Source organism: Nesoenas mayeri (assembly GCF_963082525.1).
Source record: "Nesoenas mayeri genome assembly, chromosome: 2".
In the NCBI taxonomy this organism is placed as follows: domain Eukaryota; kingdom Metazoa; phylum Chordata; class Aves; order Columbiformes; family Columbidae; genus Nesoenas; species Nesoenas mayeri.
The window spans coordinates 28,540,556-28,566,414 of record NC_137543.1 but is presented as its reverse complement, the minus strand read 5'-3'; the positions used below and the strand labels follow the sequence as shown (position 1 = coordinate 28,566,414).

General features: G+C 38.8%; 1 protein-coding gene across 1 annotated transcript in view; it reads right to left on the bottom strand.

Moving 5' to 3' along the window:
* MMP16 (matrix metallopeptidase 16) overlaps positions 1-22,361 on the bottom strand; it is a gene marked incomplete at its 3' end in the record, with an annotated part of 175,011 nt that extends 152,650 nt beyond the window's left edge. The window contains exon 1 of the mRNA XM_080339404.1: positions 22,163-22,361. Coding sequence (XP_080195530.1) covers positions 22,163-22,294 — 132 coding nt within the window. The 5' untranslated portion in view covers positions 22,295-22,361. The remainder of the gene's footprint in view (positions 1-22,162) is intronic.
* Between the last annotated feature and the right edge of the window lie 3,498 nt (positions 22,362-25,859).

Here is a 25,859-nt window from a genome sequence, read left to right as displayed (position 1 = left end):
AGGAGGTAAAAGACTTAAAAAACATACCTTTTCAGGTTTTAGAGAAGATTTTTTTTTTTTCAGAATAATATTTTGACATTAAATGATCCAAAATTCCAGGTACTAACAAGTAACTGACTTTTACCATCACATAATTTCTAGACAGAAGGCACATGGGACTATTTCTTTATTTTATCATACAGAGAACAGAAGTTCCGTTGTCTAGAAAGAGACTACAAAATCACACACACACACTCACACAAAAAAATCTGCTGATGCTCTGAGGCACTCTAGACAGAAAACTAAAACAAGTAAAGTCCCTTTGCTCAATTATGAAATGGTATAATATTGAAGGTTAAAGCCTTGCAGCTCAGGTAGGGATAGTACAATCTAATGCAGGAGACCCAAACTCCACCACAGGAGGAGGGCAGACCTCCAGGTGGACTTTTCATTCTCGATGATCTAACTGCAGCCTACTAAGCCAGCTGGCCATTATGTTTATTTTCCATTGGATTTGACAGGTCTGGTTTGCCTCCAAGGCTGCACACAGAACAGCCTGAGTATCATGGATCTGAAGACCTCATTATGAATGTGTAAAAAAATCCAGATACAGTAACACGAATACCAGCAAGTGTTGGACAGCAGAGGAAACGTGCTGAATGATTCTAATGCCCACGCTGATTTTACCTGGACTAGAAGAGAGTTAATTCTGACTCAGACTTTGTATAATGTCAGAGCCAGGCCTTTTATCCGTTCCTGAACACACATAGCTTGGGAAAAGTTGTTATTCGTCTGCCTTAAATTGATCTATTGTTTCATGAATATTGCACTTACAGTCCTGTAAATCCTTGCAGCTATTCATGTTAATAAATTCTTTGATTTTTACAAACTGCTACACATAAAAAAGGGGAAAAAAAAAAAAAAGAAAATAATATAGCTTAAGTTGGTTTGTTTCTAAAATGTGCAAAGAAAAGCCATAAATGAGAGCTTGCTGATGCATTTTTCCTTTAGAACACAGTATAAGTGGACATGGGGAAAATATAAAAAGAACAATTACCACAAAAACTTGCTAGTAACATTGTTACAGATGGATGCAGTAGCTTATGAGGGTATACATTCTAGAAATAAAGAAAAATCACATTTCCTGATATACAGTTTCTCCTTTTGTTATCATGATCATATGCGAGACAGAGAACATCAGGAATGAGTTCTTTTAGACTTGGTTTTCAGCTACTGGCCTTCTTTTTCACTCTTCTATGCATAAGAGTCCTATAGTGGACATAAATGTCATTTACAGAGCCTTAGATCCTTTTAATACAGAAGAAGGTAGACAAATAGTTGTTCATATGGGTTGCACTAAATTTTACATTGTTCCAAATTGTACATTGTTCCAAAGCAATTTCCTCTTTGTATGCTCTTAGGGGGAGAGAAAAATGGAATAGAATGTACAAGCCCTCTTTCTCTGCCATGGGAAGTGACACCTTCAAACAGAGAGAGGCCAATTTCTTCTTTCTGTGCTGTTGTTTGGGTTTCTTTCCATCTCCGGGTTTCTTTAGCATCCCTTATGCACTCTGCTGTTAGTTATTTGATCCACATTTCTTCTTCTCCTATGTAACCCTTGTAGAGAGTGTGGCTTGCGTGCTGGTGTGCAAAGGACTTTTAAGCTCATTATTAGGCAAATGTGTGACATAGTGATCTGACACTGCACTTCCAAAAATATTAATCAGGATGTCTGATTCCGGCTCTTGCAGTGATGTTTGAGTGGATTAACTGATGTCAGTTTCCTCATCTGTATATGTATGACAAGCTAACAAAAGCATCCTAGAAAAATGTCATTTGACAAAGTAAGAATGCATACTTTTGTCAAAGGTCTGTTGAAGTTGCACAAGGTCATCATGGTACAAACATACTAACATTAACAAGCATGAAGTATTGCAGCTCACCTTTAATCGCACAGATCAAATGATCAAACACCCCACTTATAACTAAACTGGTCTATATAGCAAAGCCTTCTGGAGCAAGAACTTGGATCCATACCATGATATCTTAATGATTCTACCACCAAACCACAGATAGTTCCCATGGCATGTAATAGATACATAGGAATTACCAGAGATGGTGGGCTTTTACCAAATGGGATGCTCAGCAAAGAGTGAGTATGTCTAGAACTTGAAAGTGGTTCAGACTGGAAACTCAACAAGAAAACAGGACTGTGGCAAAGAGATCGAAAAGTCTGTCTGGAGTGATGACTAATATTTTCCAGCATACATACACAAGGTTTCAACACATGTTCTATAAAATGCTACTGAAAGTGCAGAGATAATGCTTTTACAAGCATTATTATAGTTATGAAAAGTTGTTTGCTGATGTTTGTCAAGCATTCTGAACAAGGGCACATTTATATGCAGAAATACTATGCAGTCATATTTAGCTGCTAGGCACCTATGAAAGAAAGTATGGCTTTCCTTCCAGGCTACCACCACAACTTCACTTCATCTTGACAGCCCACATTTCTTCCTGTGCACTTGGGAATCATGGACACCTGTGTTTTGGTTCCACTGGTTTTGCCTAGGGTAGCGTTAATTTTCTACATAGGAGCTTGTATCGTGCTATGTTTTTGATTTGTGATTAAAACAGTGTTGATAACACAGGGAAGTTTTAATTATTGCTGAACAGAGCTTACACAGCATTAAGGTCTTTTCTGCTTTTCACACCACCCCAGCAGTGAGCGGGTTGGGGATGCACCAAAGGTTGGCAAGGGACATAGATGTGACAGCTGACCCCAACTGACCAAAGGGACATCCCATACCATATGTCATCATGTTCAGCAATAAAAGCAAAGGGAAGAAGAGGGAGAGGTAACATTCAGAGTTATTGCATTTTTCTTCCCAAGTAACTGTTAAATGTGATGGAGCCTGGCTTTCCTGGAGATGGCAGAACACCTTCCTGCCCATGGGAAGTAGCTTTTGCTTTACCTGTTAAACTCTTTCTGTCAACCTCCAAGTTTTCTCACTTTTACCTTTCCAATTATTTCCTCCATCCCACTGGGGGGAAGGTGAGTCAGCAGTTAGTAAGGGACCTTTCCATGGTCTCTAACCAAAAGGAGTAAAGTGATGTAGGTCTGGATCTACTCATACTGATTTTCTGTCTTTAGACATGGGAATTTTTTGGTCAGGTGTAGCACTTTATGACCGCTACTGGGAGCCCAGTCAAGTATCTTCACCTAGCAGGCAAAGCAGGTAGAATCACTGCTAGTTTCAGGATACTTGTGTTTCACTCTGTACTGTACTACAGATATGCCTTTCATATCACAAACAGTACCACAGATCTACATCCCACTATATTTGTCTCAGGATGTAGTTCAAGCAAAGAGGCTAGGTCAAAGTAGCAACATTTACACCTTGTTCTGATGCTCATCATTCAGACTAATTTTGAGAGAGAACAATTTCAAGTTGATGCAGAAATTATGATGAAACATAAGAAAAATATTTCTAGTGATCTGGTATTTATCTACCTGCTGTATACAGGTAGTTAAACATACGGATAATAATCTGCCACTTTTTTCTATAAGTGGCTTAGACTGAAGCACTACCTTGAAAATTGTCAGATATATTATTCAAAGAATCCCCAGCTAAGTCTTCTCCAGTTCAAGTATCTGTATTGCCTTATTTGATATTTTGTTGTATTTAGACATACTCTAAATTAGAAATAAATAAATAAATAAATAAATAATTCTTAATGACTTAAAACTACTTTGCTAAGCACACATGAAACACTTTGGAAAATTATCAGCAACATTATCATCCTGCAAGCAATATTTCCCTGAATTACCATTACCCATAGTCTACAGCATTCAACCAATAACAGTGATGTTCACAAGAGCTAATCTCATGAGTGAAGAGTACAGAGAAAAGCAACAAGAAATATTCTAGCAGGTGACAGGGAACTCCATGGTTTCAGACATAATCCCCTTGCACTTGAACTCAAAGCTGTATAAGAGAAGTGCTCCAGGTGAAACCACAGCCACACACAGGCCAGAGTAAAACTCCTATTATCTTCAGTCAAGGCACAATTTCACTGTAGGAATTTCATTGTTGCTAGGCTTGCTGTATTTTCAATATCCTTTCTTCTACTTGGAATAAAGAACTCAAGTTAAATAGGGGAGAGCAAGCACCATATGTTACATGGTAATAAGTGTAATTTACATGAAAAAAAAGGAATGATCTGAAAAAATCCTATCCAGTAACTTGTGACTTCACTTTTAGGACAGAAATTAGAAATGCTTGCTATGGCCTCATAAAAATCTTTAAAATTGTATGCTGCATAGACCAGCCAGAGAAAATCAAACTCATAAAAAATCTACACATCACAAATTTACTGTATGTATTGCTGGTGTGACAGATGATGTGACAAAATGAACATTTTATTTATCTTGATTTCAAATCAGTTAATGCTGCATCACGCAGCAGTCTCACCTACGAGGTCAGACATTAGAAAAGTTGCTCATACAGATAAAGAACTGGTTTACAAAATGAGAATAGAAGGTACTGTATTAAAACATTTGACTTGTGTAAGAATAATAAGCACAATAGGTATCAATAGCTTTATTTAACTTACACAGTTTATACTGAAGACAGTATTTCACAGGGTATCAGAAACTAATAATATCTATGTTAAAAAGCCACTCCAGGCTTTTTCCTGTCTAGCTTCTCTAAACACAGTTCTCAACAATGTGCTTTCCCAGGTCAAGGCTAAAGTCCTCTGCTATGTACCAGGTTGAGCTTTATAAAGAGAAATGCAAAGGGAAAAAGTAGAGGAAGGCTCATTTTCTTCACCTAAGTACTACTCTGAATGTGGTCTTAAAGGCTAGTCATGCCAGATCACTGCTACTACAGTTCAGAGGGCGGCTGGTACACACCACTAGCTGACCATCTCAGCTCAGTTCCCAAAATTACAGTTCAAATCAATTCCCAGTGACATATATCCTTGACAGTCCCAGGAAATACCAAAGAGTGAAGGAGTCTTGGAAAGCTCCCCTGACTTACCTTCAGCACAGAAGACTCCAAGCACTGGTTGTTTCTTTTGCCTGAATCATATCACAGATAAACACCTGCATACAATTGTCCACATCCTGCAAAGGGGCCTTTGGTTTTCTCACTAAAGGGGACATGTTTCCAGCAAAATTTCATCCACTGTGAGACTTTACCCAGAGATACAGACCTGACTGTGGGGCAACACCATAACATAACATCCACAACCTGCAACCTTAATGGAAATTTGTAACACAGAACCGCAAATGTATAAACTGCAGGGAAGCATTTCACAAGAGCCAAATGCATAGGTCATGATCAGAGGTTACAATTAATGTTTCTGCTTCAGCTGACTCTGTTCTCTCACCTGGAGACTTGGGGTGCGTTTTTCTCCAGCTCAAGTTTGATCAGCTTTGGTACAGTATCAGGTAACTTGCCCTGACACTAACAATTCTAAAGACAATGATGGGAAAAAGTAGGTCTCCCTCCTCAGTAGTCAGTTGATGTAAGCCAAACTTACACCAAGAAAAACATGACCATAAGAAAGCAGAGATCTCAAAGAAATACAATGCAGGACAGACAAACGAGGTGTTGACTCTCAATCTAACACATGCAACAAATGGCACTAAAATTATCGCAGGCTTTTGAAGTCATTTCTTCTAGATCATACATAAAACCTGACTGAGCACTGGCCCAATACAACAGTATGACCCTACTGCAGATAGATACTAAATAAAGCGCCTTAATCCTTTAAATCTAGTTAAATTAACTTTCTACCATAGAAGTGTCTAGAGCTAACCTTTCTCTGTGGTGCCTGGATGAGGCAAGTCCAAAGAAAATACTGATATGTAAAAACAAACAACAAAACACTCGGTTTTCCCATACAGTGTCTGTCATTGATTTTTTTTGAGAGAAACTGCAACAAATGGTAAAAAGGATACAGAGGTTCTGAACCTTTCCCCTTCACATCTCATTTGAACAGAATGAATCACCAAGAGGGACAAATCAGGATCAGTTCATTAAAGAACACTCAAAAAAATACTATTCATATCTAAATTAAATGTGCCTGAGACTATTCTTCAGCAGAAAAAAATTATGGGCACAACAACTCCCCTCTATGCTGTTAAACACACAGGTGCCTGAATTCAAACCCTTCAGGAGGCAGTCCCTGATTAGTAAAAGTGCTAGGTGGTCCATCCTGAAATCACACCTGAAACAATTTAACTGCATAGACAGGTGAGTTCAGTGCCTTAAGACTTCTCTGGCATTGCTTAGCTTACCCATATAGACAGAGTTAGTCTAACATCTAACACTAAATTTTATACTCTTGGAAACATGCTGTGTTATCTTGTGATGTAACTCCTGCAAGTTATCTCATCATGAGTTTGGCATCTTCTGTCAAGCAAATCAACAGGTGTCAAAGACAGAAGTTCCACATGATATGAAAGTTTATCCAAACCTTTTCCATTTACCATCTGTGCTGGAAATTTCTCAACATAACTAAAGATACTGAATACTTGTATCAGTTTCCATTAGGTCTGTAATTCAGAAGTTTAAACTATATTGGCACTTTTACATAGAACTCTCCAGAAAACCTGCAAAACCTGTTTTATTTGAATGTATTACATCAGATCTCTCTTTCAAAAATCTTCCAATATTGTGTTCATTCAGCATAAACCCATGCAGTGTAACTTGAAACTCACTGTGAACTCAAGGGATAACTTCTTGTACAGACTCTGCTTCATCTTACATAAGACAGGCATTTTACGTTCATCTGGGACTGCATTTCAAATGCTTTTTTGTCTCCAACATTAATGTGATTAGGGCTTTACACGTGACCTGGACATAATGAGTTATATTCATTCCACTATTTTTAGATAGTGACCCTTTGTGGGACTACACCTCAAAAGCTGAATCTAACTCTACTAACACAAGTAAAGAGCAATGCCTGAAGGGATTATCTCCTCTGTTCTTTCAAAATCAAGAGCCACACCATCCACTGACATGTAAGAGTGTGTTTCTGTTTAGCTCTTACTTTGAAATTTAAGACTTGCTGTCTCCTTTTTACCCAAGAAACATTTTCTGAATCACAGGAAATAAATGTGGTGGCTGATTTAAAATACCCCCCATAATAGACATATATAGTTAAATTAATGTTGAAGTCCCTATTTGTATTCTTGAACAAGCAGAATCCTTACTGCCAGGTCTTCCAAAGGCCATCCTCTGATTTTCAACTCCTGACTCATGTATCAAGCCAATCACTGTGGGAATTCTGAAGTTTAAATTTATATTGTTAGTCAGACAACTGTCTGACATCTTGTGTCATCCCCTCTCCAATCAATATCCATTGAATATGTACCAATGACTGCCATTTTTCTCAAGAAAATATTATCTAAGCAGTCAGCTACTAAGCACTCCTGTCTTCTTCAATTTCATGTATCTCAATCAAACAAAATAAAACAACAAAATAATATAAAAAGAGAGAGAAAAAGCATCAGATTACATGGGAGGAGGGATGATTTATATTATCTAAATACTGATACAAGAAATCATTTTTATTATTTCCATACTATTATCTAAATTAAACTCCTTAGTTCACAAGTTACTGATAGCTTAGGGCTAAAAGTATCTGTTATAAAGATAATGGTATTTTAACATACTGCTTTTGGAGGTCTAATCTTAAAATTCTAGAACACAGGTCCTACCTCACTACAACTCTGTCTCTCAGAGATGCTACAAAATACCAAGTTAAGAGGACAAAATCACAAACTTAGTTTAAAAGCAGTAGTCTGTGCTTTTCTTCTCCTATTAGAGAAATTGAGGCACCTGTGAAAATAAAAGCTAAATTTCTGGACAACTACCCAGTCCCTGCTGCTGCAATCAGTGGCTAAGGTGTAGAATCAATACTGAGGCTTCTCCCACGGTCAAGCAAACAGTGATGCACAAGGCCACCCAGCCAGCCATGCTTACACAGTTTAACAGTGTTATGCAAATTGTGTAAGGTTAGTAGTCATCATGGAGTGAAAAACAGTGTTCATCAACAGTTAGAAGTACTTTGACCTTTCGAAGTGGTAACTTCTAACAGCAGCAAAAATAGCGACAAATGCAACTCTGAAGACAATCAAAACTGAAAAGAGGTATGAAGTGAGCACTGTGTCTAGTGCTAGAGAGGTTTTATCTTAAACATTTGGTATGTTTCCTGAAGACTTGGCTTACTAGATATAATGAAAATATTCAGTTTCTTCTTTAATTGTGAATTTCTCGGCCTCATTTCAGGGGGAAAAAAAAAAAAAAAGTGAACCCATATGAACTCAAAAGCCCCAATGCAGAAGACAATCAAAAATATTGCAAAAGCCTTTTTATGATTTTCAAACCAGTCTGTTTGATTTCGCTGGCCTTATTCACAACTGTCAGCAATAAGTGCTATTAGAGAAACAGACTTTCACACATGGTGTGACAAAAAGCAATGAAGCAGAGACCACAACTGATGCAATATAGACCACATTTTTGGTCTAATAAAATAACTATAGAGTTTTTAAGGTAGACAATCTAATGCAGAAGGATAAACATTACAGTCAACAGCTGTCAGCAGAGCCATCAGCGTTAGTGAATCAGGAAAATTACTGTTAAGACTGAGGATACAGGACAAGGAAGGAATCTAGTCCATTACTGCTGATGAGAGAAGTTACACTATGTACGCACACTCATTAAATAGTTAGACCCTATCTCAAAACAAGTTAAATTTTTCTCCCTTACATCACACCCCTACTATTATTTAGGAAAAGTGGTTCAAGAATACCACTTCTCTAATGTTTTTAAACTTCTTCTAACTATGAGATTCAGTTTACGCACAGATAGTGTATCTCCACTTATTTTTGTATCAATTTTATCCCTTTTGTACAGGTTAAGCCTATTGATTTCCACACCAATATTTATCTTACATATTTAATATATACATACTCCTAATTTACTCAATTAAAATGTTTGGCAATTCAGTGCTTTTCAAACAGCTTTGAGTAAAATCTCAATGAAATTAATGGCACAATCTGACCAATTCCTTGCAGTCAGAAGGTCAGCAAAGTTTTCCAATCAAGACCACTAGACACAGGCTTCTTATTAGGATAAGTCCATAAGTACAAATAACAGTTATGTAAAATAAAATAGATCAAATATGAGTGGATTCCCTTCTTCTTCCTGTCTATAAATTGTTTCTTCTTACCACTGAAACATGAGTAGCATATGAGCTCCAAAAAAGAAAGCATGAAGCAAAAGTGTATTTGTACTCTCCATTTATACATAAATCTGAAGGTTGTGACTTCTTTCAACAAGTCTGCGAATTCTTTGTTCCAAAGAAAAAAAATATCATTTTTTTTATTTATTAGATACTTCGCCAAACACCATTACACAATTTTCAACTACACGTGTAGCTATTTTATTTCTAAAAACAAGTTATCATCTACAAAGCCCTTGCATAGTAGGGCATGAAAGTTAGAAGTCTCACTCTGTCCATTTCTAGCTATCATGCTAAAGCAAACAGGCATGATGTATTTCTCTGTCATATTAGAGCTGGAACATGAGAAAAGCTATAGTTGCTTTAGGCTCTCCTGTCCTTAGTCACTCATAACTTTTACAAAACATCACAGAATGTATTGTTATAACATTTTTAAAGCTTAGTTTCACCTTATTAATAATTTCCTCTGCTGCTGAAAATTTAGAGAAGGAAATATGCATAAAGACATTTAAAAACTCTTCTAATGAAATGGAAACTTTATTTTGAGCAAAGCTAAAGAAATAATATATTTCTATAGAATCCAAATCTTTTGGTCCAAATTAAACTGGCATCACCTCCTTAGAAAGATCTTGCATGTAGAGAAAAATTCTCTAATATCTCAGTGGAAAAGGCATCTAAGCAATTAATCTATGAAGAACAATGCCGCTATCTTTATCTGACTGCTAGGACAAAAAGTGAATTCTCTTGGCAGCCAGGAAAAATGATGGGATTACTCACAAAGGAACTAGAATACTGTTTTTTTCTCTAAATGAGCCTGTCAGTGCAAAACAATAGAGTTGAGCTAAATATTACAAAGGAAGCTCTTCTGGAATAAAAGATTGCAGATATATCACCCTTCCCAAATGCAGGCCTAAAACTCAACGGCAGATCTAGTCTCCTTATAATTATATGATAGCAGAAAAGTAATTTAAATAGTACATTAGGTAGCATATTCAAGTATTTTGAATTTTGGACTTAGAAATAATAAGCAAACATATAAGGTGGCCAATAACACTCTTATTCTGACCCAGTTTACTTCACAGTTCTGAAGACCCAAAGCAAGTAGTGTAAATAAATCAATAAAATTGCATACCTGCCTATGATGAGATCTGAATTCTGGTATTAACATAGAAATGTAAATTTCTGTAGAATTACATGACAAAAGTACTTGAAAGCATAGCTAATTATTCCTGAGGGCCTAGGGCTCTTATCCAAAGAAATTATTAAAATGTCATTTTCATTTTTATCTTCTTGGGGATTGGATTGTCTATCAGACAATAGACATTTAGTGAACTTATTCTTCTAAAATATGTTTTCTAATTACTTACTTTTTATAAAAAATGCTTAACATTCTGTTCTCTTCCCTCAACGGCAACAAATAGCTGTTTAGATGTTTGTATATTTAGGAAGGAAAGACAGCCTTTAAAATAATTTATGGTAGGCATCAAATAACAGTCAGAAGCACTTTGTTTATAAAATGTACCAGAATTATTTGCTGTGAGTTAAGTAATATTTTTTACACAGATTTAAACTGGCCCAAGCCTGGTCTCATTAAGGCTGAAAGCAAAACTGTCTTGTTGCCAGTGGAAAAATGTGTTCCTTATACCCCTAATTAAATATTTAAAATAGATGAGATCTAAAGATGTAACAAAGTGTTAGCGTCTTGTGCTAAGGGATAAATGTACTTAAAAATGTACATAAAAATGGAGTTCTGCTCTTGGTTCTGGCAGAAGTGCAGGTGTCTGGTGTGATCTGAGATTATCTCTATTATCCAAGAGACAGCAAATATATATCATTGGACCTTTAGGAGGCCCATGCTTTTCTGGAACATCATCTAGAGGCCAAGCAAATATGGACCACAGGGCCAAAACAGGATCAGGTACCTAGACAAGTGTAACGAATGCCACTATTGCAGAGGAACACCTGAATGCCAGTGTCCACCTGTGGAAGCCCCATAGATATAGGTGTCTTGACACCTTCCACCATCACTTAAAACCAGGAACAGGATTCAGTTACCTAAACAGAAGTATCTAATGTTATCTGAGATTACTCAGGACACACAGCCTGGCTTTCTGTTGCTAGCCCAAAAAGATTAAGCTTTCATACATCCCGTGTTATTTCTGCCAGCCTTGTGCACATCTTGGCCAAGGGCACCTTAAATGGTGCTGGATGCCTACACGGAAGCAATTCCATCACACTACTAGTCAATACTAACAGTAGAATTCAGAAAAAAGAAGATTCAGCTCACTGTGATGCAGACATTAACTGTGTGGCTGGCTGAATTAGTCTCTCTGCTTCTTTGACTTCAGGGAGCAGACTGTTAGTAATACATAGGAAACATGTACAGCACATCTGTACACATAAATTTAAGTTCTGTTCTCTGAAACTGAATCCCTTTCCCAGTCTAACCCTGCAGCTTGCACACTTGCTAGAAAATATACCTCATGCAAATCACCCTGCATAAATCTCATCATCAGGATATATATCAGTAAACAGACTCAACCTTCCCACATATATCTTGAGATCCTTGTTTTGTAAGTGTTACAGAATTTGCAAAGCATGAACACTATGATAGCTCACATGTGCCAGTGTCATGAACATCTTTAAGTCTGTGTTCGTGACCACACTAATGATTTAAGGTATGAAATTAAAAAATAAGATTTATTGCTGGAGTGTAATATCTAGACATCCATAAAACTCCTATTAATATCCAATTTTATTCACTAGGTAGTAATACATAAATACAACAAGGCATAGTACTTGGAGAAAATAATCATAAACTCAAGCCTTCCTGAGACAATATCAGAATCCATACATATCTAACGTATCTTTTAAAACCAGGCAGTGATCAGGCATTTCAACTACACTAAAGATTTCAAATGGAATGAAAATTTAAATGAATCCTTCATTTCTCTCTGCTCCTCTTGTATTTTTCATTCTGTAAAGTCAAAGAAATACACCTAATTACCAATTAGTGCATGCTCATCAACAGCTGCTATCATCTTGGGTTATAGAACAGTCATCACTTCCTATCAGAAATTGTCTAACCTGAGCCAACCTCGAAATGTTGCCAGTAGCCAAAATAAAACTCTATTGAAAAGAATTATTCCACTGTAGTTTTCCCTACTGTACTTTCACTAGCTTTTTTCAATTCCAATTTTGGAAGTCTCACCACTGTGGATTTTAAAACTTGACTTGCCAAACTCCAGCAACTATACAATAGTAAGCAATCCTACATTGACAAGGAAATAGGTTCTTCATAGTCTTTTCCATCTCTAGTATTTCTGATTCAATGCTTCAATAATGACCAATGATTTTCTTTGGCTGCAGGTGGTGATCTGTAGGTCTGAGGGGAAAGAAAAGATTTATTTAAAAAAAAAAAAAAATAGATGAAAACAAGAAATATTAAAGAAAGAAGCAAGGTAAGGAAAAAAGGAAAGGGAGAAGGAAGGGAGGAAGGGAGGAAGGGAGGAAGGGAGGGAGGAAGGAGGGAGGGAGGGAGGGAGGAAGGAAGGAAGGAAGGAAGGAAGGAAGGAAGGAAGGAAGGAAGGAAGGAAAAGATTCAGTTTTGACTTCTACCATACTAAACATGTCATCATAGCAAATATCTTATTTCCCTGGTGCCTCATCCTCCCATGATTAAGTTTTTAAGGTCCAGGGGTACGTTAGCAGCATGTTCACCTGTTAGTGGTGTCTAATAAAAAACATTAATACCCGGAGCAGTGAAAGGCCAATCTTTTATTGTATTTCATAAAAATCCACAAGTATTCAAACAAAAGAGAAGAAACTTAGGTACTGCAATGACAACGTAACATGAATAGTTTTTACTTTTGTATTGTGTAACACAGTCTGATCCAAAATCCATTTTATTTCTTAAGGCTTTTACAGTTATTTAAATACATTTTGAAGCAGACTATTTGTTTTATACTTGGGTAAAAATAATGTGATACTCTATCTTCAGTCATTTAATTATATCCTTCATGTAATCCTCCTGACAATGTTCTCTAATTAGTTTTGGTACTTACATAAAGAGAAAAAAAAAAAAAAAAGCACACTAAACTAAAAGACCACCAATGTTTGAAGTGTTGTGGACATGTTTTTCACATTTTCTGCTCTGGTACTTTTCTCTTGAACATATTCACTGCTTGAATTATTACACAGATGACAAAGTTGAAATGCTGTATTTATATATAATGATATACCTCTACTACTTTATGAAAAAAAGGAAACTGTCCTGAGTTGAATGAGGAAGACACATTCCTGGCTCTTTTACACCACTTCTCTTCTATTGTTCTTGACATATATTGGAAAAGTTAGCAAATACTCTCCACTTAGGCCAATTCACACTTTTGGAAGCCAGGTTACAAAGATTGTTAAGCTATGTCATCAACAGGAAGACTCATGATGGAACGGGACATACAACCCAGGTCTCTAGACCCCCAGCACGATGTCTCAGTCACTTATTCACATCGCCTCCTTTCTCTTACATGTTTAAAAATACAGGCAACAGTGGAAGACATAATAAAGACCCTTCCAAAGCTGACATCCCATGTATGAGTAACGAAGGACAGAAGTATTAGAATCCAGCATTTCATAATCAATAAGGAAAATCAAAAAACAGAACACAGTCTCGGGTTGTTGTGTTTTGGTTATTGATTTTTTTTAATACATAGAAGTAGTAAGGGGGAAAAAAAAGCCTCACTTGCCAAGATCAAAGTCAAGCTGTATAGTTAGCAATATAATATTATTACTTCTAACAATATCAATAGATATTACTGTGTGGAAGAGAGATCATTTATTTTATTTGCCATTAAATGTGTTTTTACTATTCTATACAGCATGTAGACCATGACATGTAGACAAATATAATCTGTCATTTTTCAGTGGGTCAAAACAATTTCCTAGAAGAGCATCACACAACCAGCCTTTGAGGTAAGAAAGAATATGACAGGATCATCACCTTCAGATCCAGATGCCGTGCAAAAAGGAAACAATTTCCTCTTCAGTACACTTTGTAAATATCCACTGATACATTTAAAAGAAACTTCTTCCTTTCCATTGAAAAGGATACTTGTTTTTCTGTTTTGCTATCTGTGTTTGAAAGAAACTGATAATTGTCCACCTGCCTTTCAGCTGGTAATTTTATGAAAAGGTGTCTCCCCTTGCCAACCTGTTTTTCATCCTTGTAAGTGGAGAGATGATTACATGTCAGCAAAAGCGAACACAACCGATGAAATAAAACTGTTTCTCTAGAAGACCATGAGGAAAAGAATACTGAAGACTACATTTTCCTTTCAAATTATTTAAACAACTGCAAAATCAATTGTTTCATAAAAGGGAAAAACACATAAAGGCATATTCATTTAATACAGACACGTCACGTGAGTGGAAAAACTGATGAAAATTGATATAGATTTGTCTTACAGCGGTTACTTTGTCCCCCTGTGTGACTGGTATGAAGAGTCAATGCAAGTTAATGTAAGCAGAAGCTCAAAGAGGAGGGTATGAGTCCTAGGGGAATGTTCTTTCCCCAACCTCTGAGCCATCCGGTACAGAAGCAAAGCCACTGCTACCAACAGGTAGAATCAGGGAAACAAATCTACTTCCACCCTGGCCCTACAGTGATGGATGTTCTTTTAAGATGCAGCCATAAGGAATTCATTCCAATATTCCTCTCAATGTACAGAGACATCTACGAATACTCCATAGCACAACTGTCTCATTTTACACTGCTATTCCACACAAGAGTTAATCATTGTAAGATCCATTAGGAATTAATACATAAGACAAAATATTTTTCATCCACAGTCACAAAACAATTGTCAAATAATATGTTTTATGAATGTTTTCTCACAGTGTAATAAAAACTGCTATTGTTCTACAGAGAGAAATCATTGACTTTAATGTTCTACAGAGCTATTGTGGCTCATTGCTTCAGCTGCACATCCCCTGTTGCAGCAGTTTCAATCCCAGAATTTTAAACCCATTTCCCAACATTAGGTTCAAGCCTCAGCACTTGAGATTGGATTGCCTAATGCTAAACACTGAAATCAACAGGGGAACAGTTTTCTCACACCCTGAAGCCTTCATCTTGAAATTAACAGGAGATTTTAAGCATGACAAAAACACCTGAACAAGCCTCTAAGTCAATTATGTGCTGTAATACGTCAAAAGGTATGCTAGGAACATTATGATCATAGCTGAAATGCAGAAAACTCCTCAGCTGGTATAAACCAGCTGTTAATAAGTAGAGAAACATTGCACCAACAGTTTAAGTTAATAAGTAAAATTACAGAAATATTTTTTTCTATTTCTGTAATTTATGTCAATTTTAATTCATCACAGAAATAAGTTGTTACCACTTAATTGCTCTTACTGTACAGCAAAGATGCTTATAATGAATGATGATAAGCAGGAACATGAATGAACAGTTGCCAGGCAACCAATAAATAAAGGTTCCAAATAGCATGACCTCTCTTTAAAGGATAAAGCTCTAATCATAATTATTTTTCAAATCCATTTCAGTGCCAACTGAAATCATGTTTGCAGCACTAATCCTGGTCTTCCTCATAGAAAATGAAATCAAATCTGTCATTTGACATATCACAGATAACAAATTAAACAGACTCAACCTGCTCCTTCAGATTATGGTCAATAGTGTAGTTTGAGGATAGCAAACAGAGCAGACAAGAAACTGGAATCCGAAACAGAGAGGTAAGAAGCATTAAGCAATTTAACTAGGGTAATTAAGATACAATTTTTAAAAGTTATATTGTTACTTTAAGGATCTTCAAAAAGCATCAGCACAAAACCTTCCATGTTTAACTCCACAAAATTGTCATTCAGAAAAGGAGAAGGATGAGACAGACTTCAAAATACTGAAAACAGATGCAGTTTGAAATGTTTTTAAATCTATATAATACCACATTGTATCTTTATAAACTCTTACAACTCAGTCTTGTCGAGTGCATAAGCAGAGCTGAAGTACCTAGAGCAAGTACTGACCTTTTAGATGGATTCAAATAAAACTGACAAAGAGCAGCATAAATCTTAAACCAGTTAAAGAACAGAGTATATGCATTCTGAAAAAAACAATGAATGGTTATGCAGGAGTTTTACAATATGCCTTCTGAATAATGAAAGCAGGAGGCCTTGGGCTTGTTCAGGGTTTTTTTGGCATGTTAATGAATTGTGTACTTATTTTAGTAAGATGTCATTTCAGAAAACATTAGGAAGACATGTTTTAGTAAGTTTATCTTGCACTACATAGGGAGATTACATAAATCTCTTTATTTAACCATTTTATTTCTTTCCTTCAGTAGAATTAAGAATCCCTAATAGCTGCAATACTTAATCACTAAACAGGCAAAAATTTGCAATAGGAAAATAAGATGAGGTACAATTATAAACAAATATGTCTTGCACTTAAGGTCTAACATACTCATAAAAACTGGGACCATCTTTTCAACCTGTCTTTGAACAAGTCAACAGAATCCATAAACCTTCCTGCAACATCAGCAGCACAAAAACATCTCATACTTTGCAGCAGAAAATTGATCTACTGGAATTTTTATAAAAAGGAATTATTGTCTAAATTACAGCAGAGAATGCACTTTGACAACTAGTAGCCTCCACAGATACTCATATCAAACAAGTGACAGATCATTATATAGTAAATATTTGCCTTGTGGGACATAAAAGTGTTCTGTTCCCTACCACACACATAACTTTCCAATTATTTTCCTTATCTAGATATATGTGCTCATCAGAAGCCATACAGGAGGTTTTCCATGTATCTGCATTTCCTCAAGAATCAAACAGGAAATACACCACATTATATGTAAATTTTTATTGACTAATATTTCACCCACTAACCACCTCCACCACCCGATTCAGTAAATCCTCTCTATCCTGATAATTTCACTTTGAAGTTCTTGTTCTAATAAAAATCCAGTTCATTTAGGTGACACCTTATGCAAGAGTAAGATTCAGAGTTTAACTGAGAATCATGCATACTGACTGCAACGAAAAACAATGCAGAAGACCCTATGAACCCCTTTAAGAGGACACAGCACTATTTATAGCAAAACAACCTTAACTGGTTCTCCATAGTTTTGAGCTTGCATTGTAATAAATCATAGAAATACTGTGTTGTGCTTGCAAACCTAACAACCAAGCCCCCTAGTTGCAATGTGTGTAAAGCTGATACTGGAGACTTTTTTTTCCCCTCCTAAATCTTTATTTCTTTTCAATTACAAGCTGAAAAGTTAAACTGCTCTGGTTTTAAGCTTAAAAGACCCAAACCATATGGAAGAAAAGGTCATGCATTACCATTCAGCAGGAGCTGGAGGCTAATTGTAAAGTTTATTAACAATGAAAACAATGGGGTTCTCAGCCACTTATTAACATGAAGGAAACTGATGGCATTTGTCTGAAGTTTGAATTCCACTGTATTTTGTTTCACAATACACAATTTAACAGTCCCACCTCTGAAAATGGGAGGAGAAAGACAGACTATTGTTTTAAAGAGCAGCTCACACTAAGAGTAATTTTAAGATCTCCCCTGGGGATTAAAGTCTATATATTTAGCATTAGGAGAAGGAAAATACAGCATAACTGGAACTGGAGGAGAGAGATGATGAAGCATGGTTTGTCTCTAGTGTCTACCATATCACAGATACAGTCAATGAAACTAGATGCTATTCTAACACATATTTGCTCAACAGGCTTTACGCAGATACCCAGCAGAGTAAGAGTAGGCAATATTAGGATCCGCATATTAATCTTATTCTAGATTTGTGCTGATCCTGTCTTCTGACCAATGTATTTTAGTTTCAATAACCATTTTTCCCATAACAAAATAGTGACATTGTTTATCGATTTTTATATTTAATATTAAATAGTAAATTAAATATACTTACTTAAATATATACATATACTAACAGTTAACAAAAGAAGGTAAACTCAAAGTATAATATCAGCTCAAACAGTACAACATTATTGGTTTTCGGAAAGCATATAAATATATATATATATAGTCTGTACGGATTATATTTATGAAATGCCATCTACAGACACTCCCAGTAACATGCAAAGGAGTTATCTTTTGAGCAACACAAGAGATTATTACCACAGTGAGGAACCTGGGCAGGAGGGAAGTTGGCTGCTCTGTCATTGTTTAGTAACAAACTATCTTGTATGTGCTTGTTTCAATTTTGCATTTATAATACTCTTTTTTAAACTATCATTCCGTTTACTATCTCACCAATGGACACTTTGCTAGTGTACAGAAACAGCTGAAAATACTAGAAAAACTCCACATTGATGGACATATTCTTCCATTGGAGCACTATCTCATTAATGTTATCATTTTAGACCAACAGTTCAGCACTAAGAGAACTAACGGTGTAGTGCGTAGTTTTTCTCATGATGTCAGAAAAAATGTCTCACAAATATGCCACTGGTAATCAATGAACTTTGAAAATTAATGCTAAAATCTTCCTACCCATAAGCCTATGTGAATGCTAAACTTCATCATGATTACTTACACGATCAGTTTACAATCATCCTTCATGCGGCTTTACCACAAAGCTTTCACTGACTCAGAGTGCAAGTGTGCCCCTCCTGAGACCCATACTCCATGATCCAAATCTTACTTAGCTACGTCTATTACATGAAATACTACATACATGAATACATTTCAGGATTGACAACTCAGCTATCATAAGAAGCATAAGAACTTCATCCACGTAGATGTTTGGTTAAAAGAAATTTTACCAAGAGACAACAAAATTATAAAGAACAGTAATGTACATAGAAGCTTATAAACTTCAGCTTTGTGTTTTTATTTAAAAAGACAACATTCTTATCTAGTATCTTGGAGCTATGGTAGTATCTCCTAAGAATTACCCTGGTTCACACCCTAACAAACCTGCATTGAAACAAACCATAAAAATCCAATGCTACTACACAGATTTTGCTTATCAATCGGCGATGTGGATTAAATGAGACAAAATAACAATAGAAAATTAATGATTTCTACATTTCATAATGTTCAACAGGTATCATCTGTACTTTATTTACACACAAGAAAGAATAAAAAAAAAAAAATCTGCTTTCCAACCATCCTAAGCATTTGTTCAGTAACATTTAATTCAAATATATGTACACCACTTCTTTCTTTAACCCTATTTTGTATATTTATTCTTATTGTCATAAGAACTACTTGTCATATTTTCACAATTTACTACCAAATACAACTGTTTTATGCACTTGTGCTGACACAGAGGATTGTACAGCACAATACATACATGCTGTTGCCAAGTCCTTTGCCTCAGATTTCCCATGCTTTTAGCTTTTGCTGTTCTCAACCAAAAGAAAGTAGAATTTTCAGTGCTATCCAAACAATGTGAACAAGACAATGACTGTTCTGGGGAAAATCTCAGGTCCATTTAGCCCAGGACAGTGTCACTGACAGTCATCAAAGGCAGTGGCCTAAAGAAAAGTCCCACGTTAGGACAGCTCTTGAATACTACAGTCATTCCCCTGGAACACTCTTCTGGCTCCCAGCAATATGTGGCTCAAAGACTTGAATATAAAAGAGACTGGGAGCGCTGGCATATGACAGCACACTTCATTTCAAAAGGGCTGGGAGGAAGAGCAGGAGATGGCATATTTCAAAAGAGAGAAATACGTGCTCTCATCACATACACACATGACTTCATTCTTCCCAACAGCGTTTCTTGCTCCCGATATTGGCTTTGCCCTCAGAATGTGCTGTTTTCCATATGGAAGAGGTGGCAAAAATGAAAGTGTTTCCCTTCTTTCCTCATAAAACCTCCTTCTGACTGGAGTTGGCCTCCTGTTCATATTCCACTTGACTACACCAATCTTTTTCTCCTCCCACACTAGCTCCATCTGCCGCCCGTCTCTCCAGCAGAGCCAGATGCCAGCAAAGCAGACTACTGTGGGAGGAGAAAGTTCTGTCACTGGAATTTCTTCCCTACACGCTGCAGGGGGGCAGCCTGTGAAGCCTGGAGAGGATCGAGAGAGCAACTTCCTCTCTTCCACACTGCTTTCCGTAGCTCATCAGTAAAGAAGGCAGCTGAGGACACAAGCAAAATAAGGCTAAAACTTCAGCATGAGACTTGAATATTTATACAGCAAAAGTCTCATAACTGTACTCCAGACTTGAGCATGGTACACACCACATAAAAATGTAAGAAGAGGAGTCCTGCCCCTGCTTACAGTAAAACAGAAGCAGAGATGCACATTAGTGATAAGGAATGAACAAGAGTAACTAGAGCGTAGATGATGGAGAAAAAAAATACAAAAATTTATAATCAGGAGAGATCTTAATGGTGGAGTAAAAAACCAATACTTTCTGGAGAGATACAAATCAGAGAAAAAAGCTACAGAGGCGTGTTGTTCAGCTGAGTGGAGGATTGCATGTAGCAAGAGAAACAGCCTGTAGAGAGGGAAAGACTAGAATGAAAGCAGACACGGGAAAAGAATGCATGATTTTTTTATACATTTGAGGTGATCTTGCATAAGGCAGAGGGAGAAGAAGTACAAGTAACAACTTTGGACAAAAAGGGAGGGAGTGTAGGGATGGAGAAGCATCTGCAGAAGCAGTCTTGCCAGAGACAGTAGCAAGAGCGAGTGTCACTGAGTGAGAACAAGAGCTCATATTAAACAAGCAAGAGTGCATATGTGCGAGACAGGAAAAGACACAGACTTCAGTTCTCTGGGAGAAAGAATTGTGGGAACCCAGGAGACGAAACAGACAAGAAACAAAAATGAGTGAGGGTCATGTATGGGTGCAGCAGAAAGTTTGGAGAGGGGCTGGCAAGCCAGAAGAAAGTGAAGAAATACAGGAACCCAAGAGAAAACCAGTTGAAAGAGCATATATAAATTAAACAGATACATAACAAGATGAAGAAGATGAACAGGCAGGGAAAGGAAGCGGGAAAGACATATCCCATTGAAAGAGATTAAGAAAAAGTTCTCACAGCAGAACAAATGGAGTGACAAGAGGGGAATAAGGGAGAAAAGTATATATGCAAAGATTATAAAGTCAGTAATAGAACATTAGTTAATAAAAAGTATTATCTAAAAACCCTGAACTGGAAAACTGTGAGTATATAAAAGTGACTCGAAATGGATGTCCACTGAATTCTGCGACTTCGAGCTCTGAGGGTTTGCCCCATCTAGGTATTCCCATGTTAATCTTCACTTGGAAAAATTGTTTCCTGGTCCTCCACACCCTCTAACTTTTGTGCTGTAGTTGCACCTTTATGCCGTTTGTTTCACTATTTCTACTGGCAACTCATTTTGTTATGTTTAATTGGGAAAAGGATCTTATTTTGTCAAATACTGTACCACAAAGAAATGTGCCAAAATCTCAAGTTCCTTTCCCCCTGTCTTCATAACACTCATTCATTCATTCATTCATTCGTCTTTCAAAAACAAACAAACAAATGGCTAGGGAAACTCCGCGATACAGCGGCATCTTAAGTCCAAGATATTCACGGAGCCTCCCTTCCCTGAGCTGCGTGTCCACCCCACGCCTCAGGTTTCCTCCGTGCCGGCCGGAGGGTACCGGGCCCCCCGGCGAGGGCAGCGGGCGGCGCCGGCAGCGGGATCTCCGGCCGAAACGCATCCATCAGGCGGGGGAACTCGGGGAGGGGAGCTCGCTACCGGCTGCTGGGAAGAAAGCCGACACAGACGTATGCCCTGGCTGCTGGAAGACATGGCTGGTTGGCTATTTCATTTGGTGGATATATTAAAAAAAAAAAAAAAAAAAAAAAAAAAGGAAGAGGGGAAAGGGAGAGGGGGAGAGGGGGCAGCACACACGCTCGCACACGCATACGGCTGATCTTACCTCCACATTGAAATACTGCTCCGCTTTGCACACTGTAGCACATAAAATCCAAAGGAAGGTTTGCAAGAAAAACACCCTGGACTGAGACACGAAATCCAACCGGCTTCCAGTGCTGAATGCGAGTACGATCATAGTGAACTGTGCTTCAGTGGATGGAAGATCTCTCTCTTTCTCTCTCCCTCTTTGCCTTAAACAAATACACAAACAAACCAGCCTCCCCCCCGTGTCAGTGAAGAGCCCGTAGCGCAGGTTCACCCACAGCAGGGGAGGAGGAGGAGCAGACACTTCACAGCACAGGCGGCGGCACCGGCAGGGTCAGCTCTCGCTCATCCTCACCACCAGTCCCGTACGCAGGGAATGTGGCGTCCGACTGCAGCCGCAGCTCCTGCACGACTCCTCTCTCTGCCCAGCAGCAGCAGCAACCGTCTCCCCGTGTCCTCCCTCCTCCGCCTCCTCCTCCTCCTCTCCTCTCCTCCCCTCCCCTGTCCTGCCTCCTCCCCCTCCTCCCAGGGAAGGCCGGCCTGGCCGCCCGGCGGTTCGGCTCGGCTTGGCTCGGCTCAGCTCGGCTTGGCTTGGCTCGGCTTGGCTTGGCTCGGCTCGGCTCGGCGCCCTGTCTTGCCTCGGCGCCCCCTCCCTCCCCCCGCCGCTCCCCTCCTCTCCAGAATGTTCAGCCGAAATCTACATAGCCCCGCCCCGTAGGCGTCCCAAAGGCGACGGGCCCGCCAGGCGATGCCGCCGCGCCGCAACCGGGCGGCTCCGCTCGCCCGGCAGCCGAGTCGCTGCCGCTGAGTGGCTGTCGGTGGACGGCCGCACAGCAGGAGCGCTCGGCCCTACCTCACGCCAACGTACCGAAGCAGCCGCACAAGCGCCAAGTCCGCCGTCAGGGCGGCCCTGCCCCCCTCAGGAGAGTCCGGAGCGACCTGAACGCCCCGAGCCTTTCCCCGCTCCCTCGGGGCGCGGTGCGTTCGGGGTAGGGCGGATGCCCGCGGGTTACCGGCTGCACCGCCCGGGCCCAGCTTCCCTGCCCGCCCTGTGCGCCGGGAAGGGTTGGCGCAAGACCGGTGGGGTGGGGGTGCGCTCGCCGCTCACGTTAAGCGGCCGTGAAGCGCCTGCCCAGCGCGGTCTGCGGGAGCGGCCGCCGTGTCGTGCCGGGCGGGGCGGTGCGATGCCTGGCGGGGCGGGTGTCTCGGCCTCGGCGGACCCCTGTCGCCACCGCGGGGCCGGGGGCGCACGGCTCGTCCCAGCCTCGGTGCGGTCCGGCTCAGCGGAGCCAGCCCAACTGCTTGGCCGTGCTGCCGTGAAACCTCTCTTGGCATCGCCGAGAGGGACCGCGGCGAGGGAGGAGCACGTCGTGTCAGCGGCGGAGTGAAGTGGTTGGACAGGGACTAAGGCGAAGAGATGGAGTTTGCCGAATCAGAGCCTTTGATGAAAAAGGATCATCGCACAGTCATTAGGTGTCCCCGAGGGATTTGTTCATTCCGCGGCTCGGAAGAAAATCCAAACCCAGCGCTGGCAAAGTTCAAAGAGAGTGAGATCGTGATAGGGTAGTTAAGAGTAACAAGCCGCACAAAAATCTGCATCTTGGGTTGAATGAAAATCTATTTTACTGTGTCAAAATAGGTAGTCCTATCTTTAAGGGAAAACAATGTGTGTAATGCCTGTAGCATAGACAAACTTTGTGCTGGATATTGTGGTATTCAAACTGCCTTGTGCTTTTAGCAGATAACTACTTTTGCAGTGACTTTGTGGTTAGTAGGACATTTTACGCATCCCTTTGATATGTTACCCAAAGGAAGGTGGAATGATCTGCAACATTAGTGAGTCATGCTATTGCAATAGTACATCTTGGGGAAGAAAAAAAGATATTTGAAAATTTATCTCAATTTTACTTGTTTGGTTGTCAAAAAAGATGCAAAAACACTTGACCATGATATGGAACAGCCTGAAAGTAAAGACATACCTGACAGATGAAATCTCCTTTCTCAGATAATTGAGGTCAATGGCCACAATTAAAACACATGCAGATTAGATGTATAAAATTTTGACAACACCCAGTAGCAGGACATAGGAGTGTGGTAGGTTCTCTGTCATTTCATATCTTAAAAGTAAGGCAGTTATTTCTGCAGAAGTCATGTTCTGCCTAACAAAAAAGTAATGGTATTGAAGCAGAATTCCTTATGTGATATACTTTTTCATGTTATATGTTTGATTTTAAAGGCATTTTCTGTTCTTCAGATTGTTAGTGATGTGAATAATGAAATTGTGAACTGGCAGCAAGCTAGAAGAACCTACTGGCACTTTGGTGGACAGTACCGGAAGTCAAAATGATCTTAGCAAATTAAATAAATGTCTTGGAACCATCTGGAGGAAACTTAATACAAATGCAAATTACATTTGGGAAGAAAAATCAAAAAGTAAGATCAAAAGATGCTGGTAAAACAGCAGCATTTCAGAAAATAATCTAGGGGCTGTAATGGACTATAAAGTAAATATGAGTCAGCAACAAACTACTGTTAAAGACAAGACAGCCTCATTGTGGAGTGTACTAATAGGAGTGCAGTACATCTGACAGGACTAATTACGTTTCTGCTAGGGAAGGATGAAGCCAACTGTGTTAGATCTTGAACTATGGACAGTCCAGAGGAACATAACAAAATATTAAAACATTTAGAAAGTAAGACATGTAGAAGTTGAAAGAAAAGTGTTTGTTTAGTCTGAGAAGACCGAGGGTAGATGGTCTCTTTATGTGGAAAGTGTTACTGTGAAAAAGACAAAGATCTTTCTTTTGGGTTTGGGATGATGGAAAAAATGAATCAACTAAATTATTCAGAAAGTTCACATTCAATGTTAGACAAAACTTTGAAAATGTGGTAGTAGCATTTGGAACAAAATATACCTAGAGGGAGTGTGGAGTCTCTTCCGTACAGAGGTTTGATAAGCAAGAATATTAGAGCTATCTTCTCTGCATTCCTAGGGCAGTGGGCTATATTATGAGATCTAGTAAACTTTTTTTTGCTTCTAATCTCCCAATAAGTTCTTTCCTTTTATTACTCTATGAATTAATCGCTCTAACTGGTTTAAAAGAAGCACTAACTCACTAAATACATTCTGTCCCTTTCGGTTTTCCTCTTCTCCTAAGGGACTGCCTGGTTTGCTCTCTTAGGGAGCACTGGCTCTGTTTTTGGTTGTGTATGCTGCAGAGTCTGTGTAATACCCAGAAATGGAAATGGAAATAGATATGTTCCTGTAACTGGGGTTTCATTCATCTGCCCTGTCAGGACTTCTGTGGCTATTTGTTGTGAAAAGCATGGGGCCATGAATACAGCTACCTCCTTGCTTTACACTGTATCTATTAGAAGAAGAAAGAAGAAAATCAGTGGTATGAATAGGATGGTGGAGAATGAAAGCATCTGGGTATTTGTAAGTGTATTTGAGGAAGAGAAAGGGAGACCACACAGGTAAAGAAAGAGTTTGTTAAGGAAAGAGAGTAGCAATGTGTGCATATGAGTGCCAAGGGAAGAGATAAGGCATATGAAGGACGGAGAAAATCTTTGAAGTGAAAAATATCATTCAGAAGTGTTTGTGTGACAGAAGAAATGCCAGCAATGATGGAAAAGGGCTTTGAATATTTATGAGTGAGCTGTGGGCAGGAGCATACAGGAGTAGGGTCAGAGACTCATGAGACGTGTAAGAAGGT